Source organism: Oncorhynchus gorbuscha, linkage group LG26, assembly GCF_021184085.1.
Source record: "Oncorhynchus gorbuscha isolate QuinsamMale2020 ecotype Even-year linkage group LG26, OgorEven_v1.0, whole genome shotgun sequence".
NCBI lineage: Eukaryota > Metazoa > Chordata > Actinopteri > Salmoniformes > Salmonidae > Oncorhynchus > Oncorhynchus gorbuscha.
The window spans coordinates 12,847,366-12,856,296 of NC_060198.1; the positions used below are offsets into that span (position 1 = coordinate 12,847,366).

The 8,931-nt window shown below is 40.9% G+C and overlaps 1 protein-coding gene across 1 annotated transcript; it reads left to right on the forward strand.

The window, feature by feature from the left end:
• Positions 1-3,929: 3,929 nt before the first annotated feature.
• LOC124016089 (GTP-binding protein Rhes-like) lies at positions 3,930-5,630 on the forward strand. The gene has a single exon (XM_046331617.1). It carries the CDS (start codon positions 4,196-4,198, stop codon positions 4,829-4,831), a length of 636 nt encoding a protein of 211 aa, XP_046187573.1. The 5' UTR covers positions 3,930-4,195; the 3' UTR covers positions 4,832-5,630.
• The last annotated feature ends 3,301 nt before the right edge of the window (positions 5,631-8,931 follow it).

An 8,931-nucleotide genomic window follows, 5' to 3' on the forward strand; every position in this document is an offset into this window, starting at 1 on the left:
CAATTAGAACAGTAAACAAGTAATTTTGTGTCATACCCGTGGTATATTGTGGGATTTACCACAGCTTTCAGCCAATCAGCATCCAGGAGTCAAACTACCCAGTTTATAATGATTGTTAATTAATGTCCAAGTAATGACTCTGGTGATTAAAAATGATTAGAAAGTCTATCGAAGGTTGTAGGTGATTGCAAATGAACGTTGCTGTGATCTTGATAATGATTGTAAATTAATGCTTGTGTAATTACCGTAGTAAATGGATGTCCGTCCGGCACTTGCACGCGTAACGTTCGAGCTGAAGGAGCGATAGAGCTTGGCACACCTGGGTGCGAGCAGCCTAATTGGGCTCTCCTACACGGGGGGAGACCCACAGTGGTGGAGGGGCTTTGTCTTGGGAACATTAAACAGTCAAGGAGAAGAAGGACACGGGCAATTAGAGAAGAAGTGGACTGTATGAGTGCACATGATCGCCCCCCTTCGCCCGAAACATATCCATCACTGCCGCCATGACAACACAAAAGACACCTGTTGTCACGCCTGCTCCCGCTCTTCCCCCCTGGCGCTCGAGGGCACCAGGCTCCCCAGCATTGCGCACTCCTGCCACCATCATTACGCACACCTGCGTTCCCCCATCACGCGCATCAGCGATTATTAGACTCACCTGGACTCAGTCACCTCTGTCATTACGTCCCCTATATCTGTCTGTTCCCCCGCTCTGTTCCCCGCTTCAGCATTGATTGTCTTATGTCCTTGTATACCCGTGTGCTGATGCTATTCCTGTCTCGTTTCATGTCTGTTCCTGATTAAATGCTTGACTCCCCGTATCTGCTTCTCTATTCCAGGGTCGGTCCTTACAGAATGCTGAAGCCACCAAATGAAAGGGAGTACTGGCCAGCTCGTTGGGCTGTCATTCCCGAGCTGGCTCGAGAGGTTTCTTGCCTCGGAAGGTGCCCATTGCACGTCAGGCATCAGCCGAATAGAACATTTTCCTGAGATCAACAGCAGGACAGGGAGAACCAGTGTCTTGCCTGGTGATGGGACATTGACAGCTTTTGGACAGACTGTACTATAATATGCTATCTACAGGACTACGAGGATCCGCCCCCCCCATTATGCCCACGTCACAAGGGAAGAAAGAGGTACACTAATAAACACAATGGAAGATAGGCCTATTTACTGGAAATGGGTTGTTCTGGACACATGACATGCTCCCAAATGAGCCCACTAATGTCTCAGGTCATGTCAGAGTGGACAGAACATTGTGAATGAATAAGAACGGTAGAACACTGATTAGAATTCCAGAGTTGTGAGTGCATACGAGTGCATAAGAGTAGTATACGAGTGCATGGCAGTCTTGGAACATTGATTGTATAGATTATACTTCCCAGGCTGCTCTGCTGCCTATCACACAGCCAGTGGTCTAGAGAAGATAACTGAGATCGGGTACACACCGTGGTGGGGAGGGAGTCCCTCCCTAGAGCTCAAAACGGTTCCATGCTGTCACTAGCCTGACGAGGCAGGGACAGGGAAAGTCACAGTCCGTCAAACGCTGCAGATCCTAGGGGAAATTTAAGAAGGAAATGGGCTCCCTTCTGTAAAGCATCTGGCTCTCACACAGGAGCGACGTGATTCAGTACATATCACTCAAAGGCTATGAAATGCTTTAGCCTACACCTAATTGGATGCTGAAGAAAGAGCATGTGTTAAAGATTCAGGCAATAAGGACAAATGTGCCTCAATTAAGTTCATCTGATATAATATTCAGAGTGTTGTGATTAAAGTCATCTGATATAATATTCAGCGTGTTGTGATTAAATTAATCTGATATAATATTCAGAGTGTTGTGATTAAATTCATCTGATACAATATTCAGAGTGTTGTGATTAAATTCATCTGATATAATATTCAGCGTGTTGTGATTAAATTCATCTGATATAATATTCAGCGTGTTGTGATTAAATTCATCTGATATAATATTCAGCGTGTTGTGATTAAATTAATCTGATATAATATTCAGAGTGTTGTGATTAATCTGATATAATATTCTGATTAAATATCTGATATAATATTCAGCGTGTTGTGATTAAAGTAATCTGATATAATATTCAGCGTGTTGTGATTAAATTCATCTGATATAATATTCAGCGTGTTGTGATTAAGTTCATCTGAGATAATATTCAGCGTGTTGTGATTAAATTCATCTGATATAATATTCAGCGTGTTGTGATTAAATTCATCTGATATAATATTCAGCGTGTTGTGATTAAATTCATCTGATATAATATTCAGCATGTTATTATTAAATTCATCTGATATAATATTCAGCATGTTGTGATTAAAGTCATCTGATATAATATTCAGCGTGTTGTGATTAAGTTAATCTGATATAATATTCAGAGTGTTGTGATTAAATTCATCTGATACAATATTCAGAGTGTTGTGATTAAATTCATCTGATATAATATTCAGCGTGTTGTGATTAAATTCATCTGATATAATATTCAGCGTGTTGTGATTAAATTCATCTGATATAATATTCAGCGTGTTGTGATTAAGTTAATCTGATATAATATTCAGAGTGTTGTGATGAAGTTAATCTGAGATAATATTCAGCGTGTTGTGATTAAGTTCATTTGAGAACATATTCAGCGTGTTGTGATTAAATTCATCTGATATAATATTCAGCATGTTGTGATTAAAGTCATCTGATATAATATTCAGCGTGTTGTGATTAAGTTAATCTGAGTGTTGTGATTAAATTCATCTGATACAATATTCAGAGTGTTGTGATTAAATTCATCTGATATAATATTCAGCGTGTTGTGATTAAATTCATCTGATATAATATTCAGCGTGTTGTGATTAAATTCATCTGATATAATATTCAGCGTGTTGTGATTAAAATTCATCTGATATAATATTCAGCGTGTTGTGATTAAATTCATCTGATATAATATTCAGCGTGTTGTGATTAAATTCATCTGATATAATATTCAGCGTGTTGTGATTAAATTCATCTGATATAATATTCAGCGTGTTGTGATTAAATTCATCTGATATAATATTCAGCGTGTTGTGATTAAATTCATCTGATGTAATATTCAGCGTGTTGTGATTAAATTCATCTGATATAATATTCAGCGTGTTGTGATTAAATTCATCTGATGTAATATTCAGCGTGTTGTGATTAAATTCATCTGATATAATATTCAGCGTGTTATGATTAAGTTCATCTGAGATAATATTCAGCGTGTTGTGATTAAGTTCATCTGAGATAATATTCAGCGTGTTGTGATTAAGTTCATCTGAGATAATATTCATCGTGTTATGATTAAGTTCATCTGAGATAATATTCAGCTCACTAATTGGCTTCTTAAATAATCAGGCCAACACTGCCAAAAGGTTTATATATGTCACGCTAATCATCTATGTCAGTGAGCTGAATCATCTATGTCAGTGAGCTATGACAGTGTTGTAATCACTGTCAAACACATTCTATTGAATTAAAGTCCATACTATAAATGTATAACTAAAGACACATTGTAATCACTACTCAAGGCGGATTTACTATATTTAAAAAAATATATGTATTTTTTATTGTGCACATAAACATAAAATAGAATATCAAGAGATCAGGCAGCTCTTTCATCTGTGAGCTAACGTTACGTGAGTCTGCTTTGAATGATTATCAGACTGCTGCTCCTAGCAGATTTTCTCCGCTCCACTCTTCCAGTAGCTCTTGTTTATACACTTTCAGATATCACCTCGTTTTCCCCTCCCAAATCTGTCTAGTACTCACATTTGCATGCAGACCAGTGATTGGCCGCTTGCATCTTACGCCACAATAGACAACCATGTACTGATTGGCTCCTGTCGAAAGAGGGCATGGAATCCCTGCGACCAAAAACACACATAAAAGGGACCGTGGAAAACGACAGAGGCAGACAAGCACCTACCTATTACAAGAGAACTTTGAGCACAATCAGAGACCTTCTGCTAGAATCTGTACAGAAATCTCAGACAATCTACACTCAGTGTGCAATTGCGCAGCTGTTTCTACCAACAGCTACTTCACCAGAAGACAGAAGAGTTTGACTGGTCTTGTGTCCTACTATTCTACCTGTCTGCTGACAGAGACTGTCAGTGACTGAACAGTCAGTTTAAAGATACTTTTAGAACCCAGACAAAAAGCAGTATCATGTCTCTAGAGGTGAAGGAGAAGACCCAGGTGAGGTTGGTGTTCCTGGGGGCAGCCGGCGTGGGCAAGACGGCCCTGATCCGCCGCTTCCTCCAGGACACCTTCGAGCCCAAGCACCGGCGCACCGTGGAGGAGATGCACAGCAAGGAGTACGACATCGGCGGCTCTAAGGTCACCGTGGAGATCCTGGACACCAGCGGCAGCTACTCCTTCCCTGCCATGCGCAAGCTCTCCATCCAGAACAGCGACGCCTTCGCCCTGGTCTACGCAGTCGATGATGCAGAGTCGCTGGAGGCCGTCAAGAGCCTCCGAAACGAGATCCTGGAGGTCAAGGAGGACAAGTACACCCCGATCGTGGTGGTGGGCAACAAGTCAGATCGAGCAGGAAGCGACCGGCAGGTGGCAGCTGACGACGTACTGTCAACAGTGGAGCTAGACTGGAACAACAGCTACGTGGAGACGTCGGCCAAGGAGAACAACAACGTGATGGAGGTGTTCAGGGAGCTGCTGCAGCAGACCAACCTGCCCAGCCGGCTGAGCCCTGCTCTGAGACGCCGCAGGGAGACCTTCCCCAAAGGAGACCCCAAGGGCATCCGGCCACCCATGAACAAGACCAACTCCTGCATCATCTCCTAATGGGGCAGGTTGAAGGAGAAAAAGAGGGAAAGGGTGTGGGCTAGTACACCTGTTAAAGTGCTGCTGGACAAGAGGGAGAGGGAAACTTGACTGTGTATGAGCTGAAAAGGTTGAGTTGAGGGACTGCCAGTGTGCTGAAACGTAACTCCCAAACACTCTTGATTCCACGTCTGCTTCCCTTGTCCAAGCAATGTGGTTGATATGGGAAGAGAATGGGTGACAACGAATGGTTATGAAAGAGGACTTGGTCCAACTAATGTAAACATTGTAAGGTGGGGAGATAAGGGTGAAAAGGTGACAAAGATGTTCAACTGCTCAGTTGTTACTCAGTAACTACTTACTGTAATGTGTTGCTGCTTATTTGGTTAACAGGCTTCTGCTGTTTCAGTTTAGATCAATGTATAGCTTTTGTATTCAAATGATGCTAATTTTGCAATGTGTGTTTGACATTCACTTGCAATAAGACATTTGACTGTTGCAAACATACAATAAGAGTATTTATTCACTCAAAAGGAAGAATTATGTGCTGGGGTTTGTGCAAAGTCAATGGTTTGATGTAAAACACCATCTATTCAGTTGGAAATTCACATGTAGCACAGCATTATTGTTTACAAAAGACTCGCTTGTATTCAAGTTTTTTTTTGTTTTTTTTTGCTATTAAGCATGACTTGATTAATGTGTGTAAAAAGTGTTGACATGCAAATGTCTATTACATGCCATATGTTTTATTTTAAACATGTTTTTACATTCTTACGTTTTTTTAAATTCACGATTTATACATTAAACTGCTTCACCAGTGTTCATTTTACGATGGAATGTTTACCCCATAAAGCTAAATAAATAGTACACAAAAATAAAAAAGCTATAATCTCCTGTAATAACTAACTGCGTTATGAATATGAGACACATACTTGCACTCTCAATAGAGAATGAACAACTGGCAGACACCAACTGGAGGAGTGAAATGGATATCACACACACATCAGACATCGCACACGTCAATCAAATAGCAACGGTCTATCTATCATCATGACCCCAATAGATGTGCAGGTGCACCATGACGTGGATCAAATTTCCACAAGCAAACTACAAAAACATACTACCAAATCCCACTTACTAGTGAACATCTGCATAGTAGGATAAGGCCTAGACCAGGGATGGGCAACTTTGATGGGGGTGGGGACTCATCATGAGGGGCCGCTGTGGCTCACGGGTCTGCACACACATATCCATACCCACACATGCAGTCAGAGCAGGCCCTAGCCTTTTGGGGGCCCTAAGCTACATTTTTGGGGGTGTGGGGGGGAAATTGATCCGTGGGCCTACAAAAGAGCTGCCAGTTGCCAATCCCTGACCTAGGGTATAGCCTACAATTACACAAGGCTCAAGGGATTTTTCTGGCGTTATCAGGCTACCTGGAATACAATTGAATGACATTAAGCCTGAACCTTAATTTGTAAAGAATAAGATAGGCTTGTAAAAATTGCAGACATAGCTTACTGTGATTCAGTTCACACAGCCCCACTTCTTGGTCCAGAAAAGGCGTCGAACTGAATTGTGCAGGCTGTGTTATAGTCCAACAACGCCCTCTAACGACACTTGTCTTTCACTGCGCCCCCCTTCATAAAATATTTAACAACGTTATAAGCATAAATCGTTGCATTTCTTTAAATTACTGTATTTAATCAGTCTTCCTTTGAGACATTGACCGTTGCTCTCACAAACAACATTTGGCTTAATTAGTTACACCTGCTGTGAGCAGTCTAGGCATGCGCCAGAAGCCTCAGTACTGTATGCAAAATTAGCAACATCACGAGACAATAGGCTACCTTTCTCAAATGATATTTAGCACGGTATACTGCACTTGAGTGCGCCCATCTTGGGACCTTTTTATTTTACTAAACATATCCCTTACAAAGTATTGTATTTCTGTCTTGTTTCGATAGCCTTGCGCAATACATCAGATAAGAGGAATGTTAAAAACTTCTGAAAGAAATATGTACGCGGATTTCCCCTGTTTGTCATGAACACAGACAACACGGTCACAGCTCCCAACATACATGTAAAGTAGAGTACAACACACGGTCTCCACCAATAGCTGTGGTTGGTCCCCTGTCCTCCCATCAGACGCATTGTTTCCTGTCTAATATGAGGAAGTGGCCTGGTGAACGTTAAGTCCTCTAGTTCCTCTTTCTGTCCAGTTAAAACATTCTTCCGTACTCTCCCCCTATTCATTCATGGAATGGACGACTGGAGAAGAGAGGTCTATATATACACACAGTCAAACAGGTACGTAGGCCTTTGAGTCACAATAGTGTTATTCAATGACACGACTGAGGCGTTTTAACTGCGATACCTAAAATTGGTTCTCATATGCAATAGTTCTGTCTGTGATGAGTGATTACTAAATGCGGTACTATAGCCTACCGTATTGAAATGACTTGGTTTATTTTGTAGAGAATCCAAATAAGTTACAAGTACATATCGTGTCCTCAGTTCAGATGGATGTTCAGTGTCTATAGTTGTCTCTGCCCCTAGACTTGGTCAAAGCTCCTCAGCAGATGTTTCAGAGAATCCTGAGGCGTTTAGAACAAGTTCAGGGTCCTGGGACTCTTTTTGACAACTACAATGCATCTGAAGATAAAACATTTGCTATAAAATGTGATGTGTTCTGTGAAGACAGATCAACAAGCTGGTTGAGACAACACACCAATTATCTTAATATTCTGCTTGCAAGACATAGTTAGCAGGTGCCGTTTGACTCCACGTTCTAATCCATAATGAACTGTTCTTTCAGCAATATACCATAGTTTCCATTAATACTGTATCCTCAGACAAGCATACGTGAAATTAGGTGATATCACTAGCACACGTGGCAAAACAAATTACTACAGAAAATATATACATTTCCTCACTTCTTTAACAGACTAGTTGCCTAATAGATCCATGCACTTGCCTCATTGCTGTACATTTAAGCTAGTACCACTTGCTTTCATGACATGGTTCAGATGGAAAATACAGACAAGCTTCATTTGAATTTAGAGGAACCCAGAACCAAGATTTTAACCACATGCAACCAAAACCACCGTCAACATTGAGACAATGTTTCCATTGAGTCATTGTGTGGTAGATCCTAAAAAATGAGAGAAGCAGGCCTATTGAATAAGCTGTCAGAAAGAGGCAATAACTGACAGACCTATTCAGCTTGACAGGTTTATGAACGTTGGATTTCACTCCACTGATGGTAAACACATAGCTGTGAGAGGGAGACAAAAGAGAAGCACGCAATATCTAGACACAGAACAGGTCAATTCAATGCACCTCTGCAGAACACGGAGCCAGTACTTCACTCAAGAGTTGTTTGCTCATGACGGACTTCGACAGAACACAACGCTTCAAGGGAACAAGAGAGAGGAAGAGATCATCTCGACACATGAAAATATGTAAGAGCAGATTTAAGCATTTGTTCTCTTCAAAGGCTTAGCCTCATCTACTTCCGTGTGATTAATGGGTTCAGTAAAGTCCTCGATATGCATATTCCCTGTTTTCATCTATGAGCAAATGGAGATCAAATCCCCATGAAAACAGAGCAGTCTTCTTTGATAGCTGATAGACGGAGGTCCTCCGATTTGTCTATCATAATTTGCCAAGTGACAGAAAAAAAATAACATTATTTTTTTGTGTGTGCAGAAAACACACTGTGCAAGTGTCTATTCTTGTCCGATTTCAGTTAGAGCGGTATCGGTATCTGTGACTAAAATAGGTCTTGCCACTTGTTACAATTCTGTGCTTTAGTTCAACGGCTGCGAAGAGCTTTGGGCTATAGGCATCTAACTACAAGCTAATTCAGTAACCTTTCGAACAGACTAACTACGTACCAGTCTTGCTTCAATATTGGAGTTCAATTGATCACAAATACATGTTCATCAAAAAAGGATTTATTAACCAAATGCGGTGCTGTAAGTAAACACTGAAAAGTTGCATACAACACACACACTAAGATTAAATTTAACTAATCCAAGATATATCAGTGCAAATTGTTCTTTATGAGAGTGATGGGTGATGAATTTACCATGCATATAGTATAACACAGTACAGTA

Coding starts and splice junctions, on each gene's coding strand:
- LOC124016089 (XM_046331617.1), top strand. CDS start 4,196: ATGTCTCTAGAGGTGAAGGAGAAGACCCAGGTGAGGTTGGTGTTCCTG.